Here is a 12,460-nt window from a genome sequence, read left to right on the forward strand (position 1 = left end):
TTGTATAGATACTTTGAATAGTAGTAATCATTAACACACTGTTCCCCATCCCCCTCTTGCACCCCTGACACTGTAGTTGCCATTGGCAGGTTTTGGTGCGCCGTATCAATTGTTATGTATAGAGTGCTTGGGGGGGGGGGGGGGGCATAGTAAAACTTGCATCGGGGCCCTCAGCTCCTTAGCTATGCCACTGCTTATCTGTACTGCTGCTGCAATCCTTCCATCACCCAATCAGCTCGCCTCTTGTTCCTCCTCACACAATTTCTTTCTCACCTCAGCAGCATGTGAAAATTGACTATGTGCCTGCTGGTCAATTGGACTGAGACACTATGGCATGGGGACTCCTAGAGACCTGGAAAGCTGGAGGAGGAAAAAGAAGAATCGTAGCTCTGGAGTCCAGACACATAAAATATGTACCTCTCTGTTCCACTCGGTAGTCTGCATTTCATGGGGCCCACTGTGGGTCTCCATGATTTGTCTCCATGACACCATCAGTTTTGCCAGAAGGTCCTACAAAGCCCAATGCAATTGGCTTGGTTGCTTTGTGGATAATCTGGTCCTGATGAAAATTGTAGTTCTGTGTCCAGAAGGCAAGCAGTGCATCATCCTCTGGATACAGGTTTAAGGTACCAAAGGTACTGGTTTAGGCCATTCTTACTCTTGAAATGTGTGTTTGCGGCGCATCACACAGCAAGGCACAAAACCACAAACATATGACCCTGCCGCAGAGTGCGCCGACAGTTTTATATGCATAACGCCACCCCTCGAAAGAGGTTGATAAGGCACTTCCATCGCCACACGACGCGGAAAGTGTGCTAGGCCCATTGCCTTGCCATTGTGATACCCTGTGATAAACGCAGGTTTACAATGCAAGTGTGAAAGGGGCCTCAAGGAAGATTACTTCAAAGTATCTATATGCGTTACTTTTGTAAAGTAAACCGAATTAGGGAAGGGTATGATCTTAGCTTGAGGGATTTTCTAGCATCCTAGCGTTCCCTTTGTCATATATGTGATCAGTATGGAACTGACCTATAATTAGCCTGTCTATTTTTCACTTTCTTTAGTACTGATAAAGGCCTAAAGCTCACTAGTGATTTTTAGTAGCTTTGAACAGTATGATCCCTCTTGTAAAATAATGTGTATGACCCCTAAGCAGATGGAAGAGCAGGCTTCCCATCCCATAGTGTAATGTACACAGCAGCGTATATTTGCAGCTAATCATACATGATTACACAATGCTTCATTTGTGTCCCTTCATTGCAGATACACGCTACTGTGTGCATCACACCATAAGGAACCTGCTGCTCCATCTGCTTATCAGCCATCCACAATTAATGCAAGGCAATATTAGTTTATCAAGCTACTAAATACTGTTAAAAATGACTCTTTTGCTCAGATCTAAAGCCATGAGTGCTTCATCTGATCACTGGATTTGGCTAATTTTAATGTGCATTATCTTTCATTTATAAATCACCAACATATTACACAATGCTGTGCATTAAGGCGGACCCGAAGATTAAACAAAAAAAAGTTCCACTTACCTTGGGCTTCTGCCAGCCCCCTGCAGCCGTCCTCTGCCCATGCTATTTCCAAACGATCCTCCGTTCCCCTGCAGCGGCTCACTTTAGAGAGTCGATGCCGCCTGCGCGCCCGTGTCTGCATGCTTTCTACTGCGTACTGTGCCTGCACAATACGCTCCCGGCGACATGCACGGCCAGGGCGGCGCAGGCGCAGTGGACCTGAATTGTAAAAAGCAAAAGTGAGCCGCGGCGGGAAAATGGAGCATTGTTTGGTAACGTCCGGGGCACAGAGTGGCTGCAGGGGGCTGGCAGAAGCCCAAGGTAAGTGAAACTTTTTTTTTTCAGCTTCATGTCCACTTTAAATATTCAGCCCTATCAGAGGTGCCATATAGTCCAATCCTTTCAAAAAAAGAAAGAAAAGCAATCCCAGTTAACAGGTAAACTGAATCTATTATGGAGTGTACACATGCATAGTTACTTTCGGAATGGGAACTCGATCACTCAGGCGACAGTTCAGGGTGGACTTCTGTACAGACAAGTAGTAGTTTAGCGACATGTTTTGTTACTATGGAGGAGGTCTGATGGTGTGGCGCATTATAGAACAGCACAGAGCGGGTGGGGTGAGTAGGAAGAGAATTCCCAGTCCAGAGATCTCTCACTGACACATCAGGGGCCGCCGTACATGGGCTACATTCTCAGCAGACAGCCCCCACCAGCTGACTTAGCTAAGAACCATCTAGTGTGTGTAGAAGACGTTAAGGCCACTTGCACACTTTCACGCTGCGTCGCACCGTGTTACTCTTTTCCACCTCATCGGCTATGTAAGTCTATGGAGACTTGCACACTCCACTTCACGTGTTGCAACGCATCCAGAGATGATCTTCTTCGGAGTAGCTACGAGTTTGTAGCTACTCGGATTCAAAATGGTAACTATTGCAGCTGGACTGCAAGAGACGGGGTTAACATGCCCATAAGTCCATGGGAACCTATGCGTTTCATTCATCTCACACATAAAGTTGCCCACGTTTCACATCACTACTGTGCTTCCTTCTTCCAACCGGAAGGAGAAAGCGCGGTAGTGAGTTGTGGAACGTGGGTACTCAGAAGATCATCTCTGGACATGACAACCGGAACTGTTCAAATTGCCACAATGCTGACGCAAAGGCTGCAGCGCGTTTCCGCGCGGATTATGCAGTGATGCAATTCAAGTGACGCAATAATTGTACATGACGGGAACGCGGTGCAACGTGTGGCGCATGCTGGGACTGACTGGAATCCTGGGGACGTACTTCCTGCCCAGCAGGGGGAGTTCATCACTAGCCCAACACTCTTGAACTGCTAGGTTTCCAACAGGTTGTAGTAAACTACGCCCACGCTACTTATCCAATAACATCGCTTCGTGCTGTAAGAGGGTCCTGTGATTGGAGAAATGTTCCTTAGGAGGTTTCCTGCTGGGTCCCCTAAAGTAGACTAGCGCCACGTAAGTGTCTAACTTTTGATCAAAATTTCACTTTAGATTCAATTTAAATGAATCATTCTGTACTTGGGAAATGCTATTTCTTTGGATAAGTACCATAATAACCCATTGACAGCGCTGCAGCGAAATACACTTTCCTGCAGTGCATATATTGTGCTACAGGGATGTACAATCTATCTACATCTGCTGCATTGTAACTTCTCCCAACGCTATTTCCATACCTATCTTCTCACTGGGATTTGGTTTTTATAGCTCCTGCAAGAGGCGGTATGTGGATGTAGCGCTCTGCTAAAACCATGTGACAAGCTCAGCATGTGAGAAGGTTATGTCAACAGTGCATCACTGTCTTTAGGTTTTGTAGTCATTTTAAAGATTTCTTCTCCCCAGTGCCTAGTATGGTAGATATTCTAGGAGTTAGGAGGGTGCTAACCTTATGAAGCATGGTCATGTTAGATATTATCGGGAGGGATTAAGATATGACTGCTTCTAGATATACTTGTCTTTGATGTCAACGTGGGAACAAGCCCAGCGACTCCTCCTTATGTGAATAGGAGGCCAAAGTAAATAATGGACGGCAGCCTTTGAGCTTGTCAGGTTCAGATGCCTTTGATAATGATTGTGAGAAACTCAAAATTAATATTAAAAGGATTTAGCAAAAGTATAAAATTAAGCATTTGTAAGTCATACATGCCTTTACAGTAGACACAACAGTTGGCTGGAAACTACTAGGTTTTTTGTTTTTTTTTTTAAGAGAAAGGCAGGTACCTTTTCACCCTTGTATAGTAACTTTGAGACTGAAGGGGAAAAAAACACCCCAATTTGGGTACTTACCTGGGGAGAGGCTTCCCCCTTTGCCTTCCTCCTTGCTGTTCCAGCACTGAGACCCGGCAAGCCTGTCGACAAGGGTTTGTTGATGGAGCTCGTCCGCACACAACTTGGCCAGAGGTTAAAGAAGAGTGACCTAAGTTAGAGCGTATGCTTGTCGGAAAAATTGTGTTTTGAGGGAACACAAAGATTTCAAGAGTTGGAGAGTGGGCATCATGTAAATCTTCCCAGGGTAACAAATAAAGCAGCAAAACCTTATGTACTTTCTTTTACCATTTTATCCAAAACAAAAAGCTTTGGCAGGAGTTGCTCTTCCGAGCATTTTATCACTAGTGTTGGTGCTGGACTTCTGGATGGCGAGTACAGAACACCCGACTATGCCTGATTACCACTGTTCAGCACCCAACAAGCAGCCAGGGTCAGGAGTAACTCACAGATCGTGTGTCACGTTGTGTTTCACATGATTCCTGTACTACATAGAATTGAATTCACATGTAAATCAGTGACACCCGAACACCCGAGCTGGCCTGTTTGGTACTGAACCATGGTAACTGAGAGTATTCGAGTGATCCAAATTTACCATGCCAAATTTGAACAGCAACACAAGTTATTACTAAAATAGCCGCTCCTGCCCCCCACTGTTGCTTCTCCTGATTTCCCCTATCTTGCCCAGATGATTTGTTTCTATGTTTCCATACTCCTGTCTGAATGTCTGAAACTCTGAATTATTATTATTATTATTATTTTTATTATTATTATGCATTTACATGGTGCTGACACTTTCTGAAGTGCTTTACCGAATACACTGGATATTCATGTCACAAACACCTTCTTCACAGAGTGTTCTGTAACATGTAAGTAATGCAATGCACAGTTTGTGCATTAAAACATGCACAATATTTCTTGGCCTGCTCACTTGCTATGCACGAGTTACCCAGAAGCACGCACCACACAGTGCATTAGTATAACGTCCATTGAGTTGTATGGGCAGTGCATTCAAATGCACTAGCACATTACATTATTACAAGATGCGCATAGTGTGAACAAGCCCTAACTGTCCCTCAAAGGAGATCATCATATAATGTCCCTACCACTCTCATAGCATACTCGTAGACATAAGTGTGAAAAGTGCATGGGTTAAATTTGGGCTCGGGGTGAAGTCTCTAGTAGAATATCATTAACTAGCCGACCCGCGGCATAGCATACGCCGCATAAGAGGGTAGAGGGCAGGAAGGGGGTATTGGGCACAGCGGCGGGGAGGGGGTTGGACCCCCCCTCAACTGGGTCCCCCCTGTGTGCTCTACCTCCAGCTTAAGCTCAGCAGGACCCCCCCCCCCTTCCCCCTCCTGCTTAACCACAGCAGCAGCTGCCACTATTAGTAAGAGGCAGCGGGCGGGGATGACTCACCTCTTCCGTGTTCCATCGAGTGTTCCACTGTCGTCACTTCCTGCACTGCCGCACACTGTATTGGTGTAGTTTGCAAGTAAATCTGCAATAACTCAGCTATAAGTGAATATTTGTGGTTACCCACAATGCACTGCTACTAAATATGCAAATTACCCCTTTTCCCCCTTGGTAAGCCAAGCAAGCATCCAGAGCCGCTGGTGTATAGCAAGCATATAGCTTTAAATTTTACACAGTCATATCAAACCCACATGTAGACAGCCTGTTTCAGACTTTTGGTCCTCATCAGTACATGGCAAGGATTGATATGGCTGCATGAGATAGGGCTTGGACCAGTACAACAGAGTAACCAAGCAGCTCAGGGTGACCCAAACCACTCGGAATGTATAGAGGGTTAAAAGGGACCAAAAAGACCTCCTACTATAAAAAGCAAAGCTTGGTGTAATTTGCCTTCCTAAAACAGAAGGAAATATGCAATAATTCAGCTATAAGTGAACATTTGTGGTTACCCACAATGCACTGCTACTAAATATGCAAATAATTCCTTTTCACCCTTAGCAAGCCAAGCAAACATCCAGAGCTGCTGGTGTATAGCAAGCCTTTAGCTTTAAATTTTACACAGCCATATCAAACCCACATGTGACAGCCTGTTTCAGACTTTTGGTCCTCATCAGTACATGGCAGGGATTGATAAGGCTGTATGAGATAGGGCTTGCACCAGTACAACAGAGTAACCAAGCAGCTCAGGGTGACCCAAACCACTTGGAATGTATAGGTGGATAAAAGGGACCAAAAAGACCTTCTACTAAAAAAAATCAAAGCTTGGTGTAATTTGCCTTCTTAAAACAGAAGAAAATCTACAATAATTCAGCTATAAGTGATCATTTGTGATTACCCACAATGCACCACTACTAAATATGCAACTTATTGGTTGGTAAGTCAAGCAAGCCTATAGCTTTAAGTTTTACACAGTCATATTAAACCCATATGTGATCGCCTATTTCAGACATTTAGTCCTCATCAGTACATAGCAGGGATTGATAAGGCTGTATGAGATAGGGCTTGGACCAGTACAACAGAGTAACCAAGCAGCTCAGAGTGACCCAAACCACTCGGAATGTATAGGAGGATAAAAGAGACCAAAAAGCCCTCCTACTAAAAAAAGCAAAGCTTGGTGTAATTTTCCTTCTTAAAGTGAACCTAAAGTCACTTAAAAAAAACGAGATTAACTCACCTGGGGCTTCCCTCAGCCCCCTGCAGACGATCGGTGCCCTCGCAGCTCCGCTCCGATGTCCCAGGACCCGCCGGCGAGCACTTCCGGTTTGGCCGTCACCGGCCGACAGGGATGGGAACGCGAGTGATTGTTCGCGTTCCCAGCCTGTATATCGCCCCCTATGCTGCTATTGCGGCCAGGAGGTCGCAATAGCAGCATAGGGGGCGATATACAGGCTGGGAACGCGAACAATCACTCGCGTTCCCATCCCTGTCGGCCGGTGACGGCCAAACCGGAAGTGCTCGCCGGCGGGTCCTGGGACATCGGAGCGGAGCTGCGAGGGCACCGATCGTCTGCAGGGGGCTGAGGGAAGCCCCAGGTGAGTTAATCTCATTTTTTTTTAAGTGACTTTAGGTTCACTTTAAAACAGAAGCAAATCTGCAATAATTCAGCTATAAGTGAACATTTGTGGTTACCCACAATGCACTGCTACTTAATATGCAAATTATCCTTCTTTGCCCTTGGTTTGATATGGCACTACATATTCTTCTTGCTTGGACCAGCCCCTTCTTCATGCTTGGACCGGCCCTGGGGGCAGGGCGCTACTTCTTCTTCTTGCTTGAAGGTTGAGGCACTTACTCTATTATATATATAGATACTGCTGATATACTACTGAGGACCCTTTCACACCGGGGTGGTGCGGTATTTTTTTTTTTTCATGCTGCCATGTTACGGCGCAACGCAACGGAAGTGCCGTTTTCACCGCATCCCAGACGCACATCCAGAACTACTTTACCGTGCGTCTTCTGTGGCAATCTGTGTAGGCATGGAAGTTATGTTAGTCTATGGCGATGAGGGAATTTTTAAAATTACCGAATTTAAAAAAATTACCGTTGCGGCACGCATGCGCGGAAGTGTATTTTTACAATATGCTTCCGCGCACTTCTGCATACTCCAAAACAGAAAGTGACAGCAAGCGCGCATCTCCTCCTGCTTGGCTGGTGGCCAGACAGGGAGCACCGCACACTAATGCGGTGTTCCCTGAAAGCCTGTTTCTGATGGTGCGGCGGAAGCGACGCACTGCATCGCTAACACTGGTTTACAATATGAAACCGCCGAAGACTTTTACCACCGGTCTATGGCAGCTCCCAAATGATGTGACTCATACTCATAGTATTGTCCACGCCAGAGTTGTAGGCCAATTTTATGAGTATGTTAATTAACCAACCAGTATATAGGAGTGCCTTCCGAATAATACATTTATTAGAGAAAGGAGAGGAGAAGATCGGCACTGCAAAGCTCCATTTATTGCATAGTGAGACAGTTCAACGTGACATACAGTTCAATGTGACAAATTTACAACATAAAGTCAGATGTGGTGTGGGTGACGGTGGGTATTAGGCTTTGTCACGTTGAACTGTATTGCCTATTGTGTCTCACTATGCAATAAATGGAGCTTTGCAGTACCGATCTTCTCCTCTCCTCCTTTCTCAGAGGCCCAGTGCACACCGAGCGGTTTTTGGAGCGATCCGCCGGCCGCATCCGCCTCTAAAAACGCTTGGCTAATGTATTGCAATGGGATGGTGCACACCGGCGGTTTGCGTTTTTTGCCAAGCCGCAAACGCGCCTCCTGCTGCGCGTTTGCGGTTTTCGGAAGCGTTTCGTCCTCAATGTAAAGTATAGGAAAAACGCAAACCGCTCTGAAAAACGCTAGTTCAGAGCGGTTTGCCAGGCATTTTTGTTACAGTAGCTGTTCAGTAACAGCTTTTACTGTAACAATATGTGTAATCTGCTACACAAAAACGCACGCAAAACCGCTAGGTATGTTTAGAAAACCTCTCTAAACATACCTAGAATCGCTCTGAAATCAGCTCCCAAAACCGCTAGCGTATTGCGGATCTGCTAGCGGTTTTGGTGTGCACTGGGCCTAATACAGTTTTGCTGTCACGATCAGAGCACTCAGCCTCACCATAGTGAGTGAAGCAAAGTGGGCCCTGCCCAGCTCCCCGCTCAAGGTTATTCCACCTGCTGTAGTGTCAACCGCACTCTCTTCGTACATAGTGAATAATAAATGTGCCTGTTCTTGCTGCAATTACACATCTACCATAACTTTCTTTCCAGCTAGTTTATTTTCCTTTTAGAAAGTAGAACAGTCTCTTATGCGATGAAGCAACCACCAAGAAGATGGAAATTCTAGCTAGCAATGAAGATAGTCACCCAGTTATTGGTGGTAATGCCGGTAAACACTGGACTGTTTATGCACAGCAATATTTGCATGACTTCCCTAAATACAGTTTTGTAGTTTTGTCTGAAAAATGCTTTCCTCCAAAATGGTAAAATGAGTGTTGATGAATGTAACTAGCTTCCCCCGTGTGTGCTTCCCTTTCTTTAAATATTTTGGACTTATATTGAATTTTTTTTTTAATCTTCAAGGCAGCAAAAGCAACCAGACCACTTTCCTACCAAGGCGGAAATCATGCAGAACGTGAGTAAATGTGGAATAATGGCCACAATTCACTAACATCATGCCGGTGATAATAAGGCAAGTGAAAACTTATCACAAAACAGCAATTCACATTGTAAATGTCAATTCACTACATAACCTGTCCTCATTAAGGTTTTGTGATAGGTTTTCACAATGAGAGTGTTAACTTGCCACTTCAGCCCTTAAAGTGAACCAGAGACGAAGCACCCTCATGTATTTTACCATATATATCAGTGGGAACATTAGAGAAAACACCTACCATGCTCTCTGTTTCATTCTTTACTGCTCAGCCTGCTTCTAATCAGTCCTGATAAAATCCCCGACTGAGCATTCAGTCTGGCTTTGCTCAGGAATCATTATAGCTGAGTCTGTCTTCTCTGATGTCTTTTCAAGCCCAAGCCAGCCCCCTTCTGGCTCTGCTATAATGACTCAGCTATAATGATTCCTGAGCAAAGCCAGACTGAATGCTCAGTCTGGGATTTTATCGGGCCTTTTTTTTAATGAACCTCCCCATAAGGGAGATTTGTATTGTAGTGTGCCTTTGAGGGGGCAGGGGTTGGGGTGAGCCCAGTGGTGTAGCTAAGGAGCTATGGGCCCTAGTGCGAGTTTTACATTGGACCCCCCAAGCACTCTAAACATACAACTGTTAAGACACGCTAAAACCCGCCAAGCACATCCACAGTGTCTGAGGTGCAAGAAGGGGGATGGGGAACAGCTTGTTAATGATTATTATCATTCAAACCATCTATAGAAGCAATTATTACCAGCAAAGGACCAATAAACAGCTAATACTGCTGATGAGGGAGGACCCTACAGGGCCCCTCTGGCCCAATGGCCCTGATGCGGTTGAGACTTCTGCAACCCCTATTGCTATGCGCCCTCCCCCCCTCCCCCCCCCGGCATAGCACAGCACTATTGTGTAGATCAGTCTTTGGCTTTATCAGTGCAGGACTCATCTTTTGACTTCCATAGATTTACTTGCTTTGCAACTGTATACCCAGTATTCTTTTTCCCCTTCCTTGTACACTTGTTTTTGATGTTTAATTTTACTTTAAAGAGAGTATATTACATCCGTTTTAAAGTAAAACTGCAAAGTGAGGCCTGATCTTCACCACTACTAGGATCATAACACATCCTCATTTTCCAGTACTTGTTCCTGTAGCCCTGGTTGCCATACATTAATGTTTATTTCTGTGAATAGTATTGTATAATGACCATGATCACCGGAATAAGCACCAGAAATAAGAGATGCCAGAGATGTGGTTGCACGGGGACCAACTGCTACTGTCAAGATAATCAGGCCTCACTTTGAACTATCTATAGAAACATTGCAGTTTGAAGAAGAAAAGAGTAAGGAGCTAGTTCTGAACTAGGTAGGATTTAACTAATCACAGATGCAAGTACATTTCTTTATTTGCTCTCCACCTTGCATCAAAAAAGTAAGTTGGACCTTTAGCAAAGGTTATTGTGACAGAGCGATCTGGGAACTGTGGCCTACTGCCCCCCAGTCAACTGTGAACAATGAGTGGTGTAATATCCTGTCTACCAAAATAAGCTAGAAGAAGACTAACAGGCAGAGCTTCCAAAGGCCCAAGGTGGGCGGGGTGGAGGGTGTAAGTTGAAAGGCTGGGGGAAGCTTTTGATACCTAGTGTGTGTTGACTGTTGGCCAAGAACATGGCTTCCAAAGTCACTTCCACACATAGCTGAAATGTTGGATAGCACAACCACCCACTCGAAAATCTGTCCATTGATGCTAGAGGCTTTGCCTCCCAATAGTATCACTTTGTTTACACGAGTCGGCTCCGGTAGCCAGATTACACTAGGCAGGATGTACAATTTGCTTTTTTCATGCACCCTGGAGGCAAGTGAATAGCTATACCTGCATGTGTTACACTTTAAGGTTTTCTGCATCCTGGTATTTTACAAAATGACAATACATTTGTCTTTTAAACCAAAGGATAAGCTTTATATCATAAAAAGGAACTCACAATTTACAACAGTGTAATAGCATAGCATGAAATCCAACAAGAGATACAGCTGCAATGGTTGGCACAGCAACACAATTAAATACCACATAATCATGTAAGACAAATGCATGGTAGGGAGTGCACACCAAGCCAGGGCATGGTTCAAGTTGAAGCATCCAGTGCAGTGCAAGAAATGATGTATATTATCGTACAGTGACTACAATATATTTGTATTTTAGTTGTTGTGAAACCTACACAGAGAAGTTACCCAGACCTCTCCAGCTATAACATGAATGAACGTGAGTACATGTGTGATGTCTCCTGGTGTATACGATTTATTGTCTACAGACCTAGTAAGGTTGTCTGGAACATATGTAGATTATGCTCAATGTCTGATCTTTCTTCATGTGGTTTTTTGTTGTTTTTTTTAGAAAATTTTTTATTTATGTCTCTTTGCATTAATGTTTATGACCGTAAACCTTTTTCTAACAGTCTCTAAATTCCTTCTGTGTTTCCAGATGTGACAGCCATATCTGTCATCTACACAGAATAACTTACTAAGTTCATGTATTAAACTTCTACTGTTATTCTGAAATGTAATCTTGCTAAAGTCAGTTACTCAACTCTAATTTTTACTGTGCCTAATGACTGAGTGGGAACTGCAGCCTCTTGTCGGTCATTTTGTGTTTTGTTTCCTCTCTTTCCATAGAGAGAGAGAGATAGATAGAGATGTATCAGTTGAAGAGCAATGTGATGTATGTTTCTGACTGATGAGGTTTGTGCATAATTACTCTGTAGAGAGACTCCTTAATAGAGATGGCCCGAACAGTTCGCCGGCGGACAGTTCCCGGTGAAATTCAGCTGTTTGCATCTGCGGCGGAACGAGAACACATAATGCGTTCAACCCACCCCCTGTACCTCGTCATTGGGCTAAACTTTGACCCTCTACATCACAGTCAGCAGACACATGGCAGCCAATTAGGCTGCACTCCCCCACGGACCCCACGCAGCAGCATCGGCTAGGTTCTCAGTCTCCGGCTGCTACTTTAGTGAGAGGAACGGAGAGACATTGCTGTTCTGATGTGTTTTTGTGTGTGTGTGTGACACACTGCATATAGCCCACAGTCCCAACTGGCCCTTGTTGTAGCCTGCCTGCACACTGTATTACCAGTGCATATCTTTCAACTGTATTTGTGATTGAACTTACTATAGCATAGCTCTCTGTGTGGGTGACACACTGCATACAGTACACAGTCCCAGCTGGCCCTTTTTGTAGTCTGCCAGCACGCTCTATTACCAATGCATATCTTTAAACTGTATTTGTGATTGCTCTTACTGTAGCATAGCTCTCTGTGTGGGTGACACACTGCATACAGCCCACAGTCCACGCAGCTGCGCCTTGTTGTAGTCCGCCAGCATACTCTTTTACCAGTGCATATCTTACTACTGTATTTGTGATTGAACTTGCTATAGCATAGTTCTCTGTGTGGGTGACACACTGCATAGAGCCCACAGTCCCAGCTGGCCCTTGTAGTCCGCCAGCACACTCGATTACCAGTGCATATCTT

At 44.8% G+C, this 12,460-nt stretch overlaps 1 protein-coding gene across 1 annotated transcript in view; it reads left to right on the top strand.

Annotated features, from left to right (window-relative positions):
• Positions 1-12,460, top strand: part of SH3YL1 (SH3 and SYLF domain containing 1) — a 175,176-nt gene that overhangs the window by 93,556 nt on the left and 69,160 nt on the right. Inside the window, exons 8-9 of the mRNA XM_068280373.1 lie at positions 8,873-8,924; positions 11,132-11,191. Coding sequence (XP_068136474.1) covers positions 8,873-8,924; positions 11,132-11,191 — 112 coding nt within the window. The remainder of the gene's footprint in view (positions 1-8,872; positions 8,925-11,131; positions 11,192-12,460) is intronic.

This window comes from Hyperolius riggenbachi, chromosome 4 (genome assembly GCF_040937935.1).
Source record: "Hyperolius riggenbachi isolate aHypRig1 chromosome 4, aHypRig1.pri, whole genome shotgun sequence".
Classification (NCBI taxonomy): Eukaryota; Metazoa; Chordata; class Amphibia; order Anura; family Hyperoliidae; genus Hyperolius; species Hyperolius riggenbachi.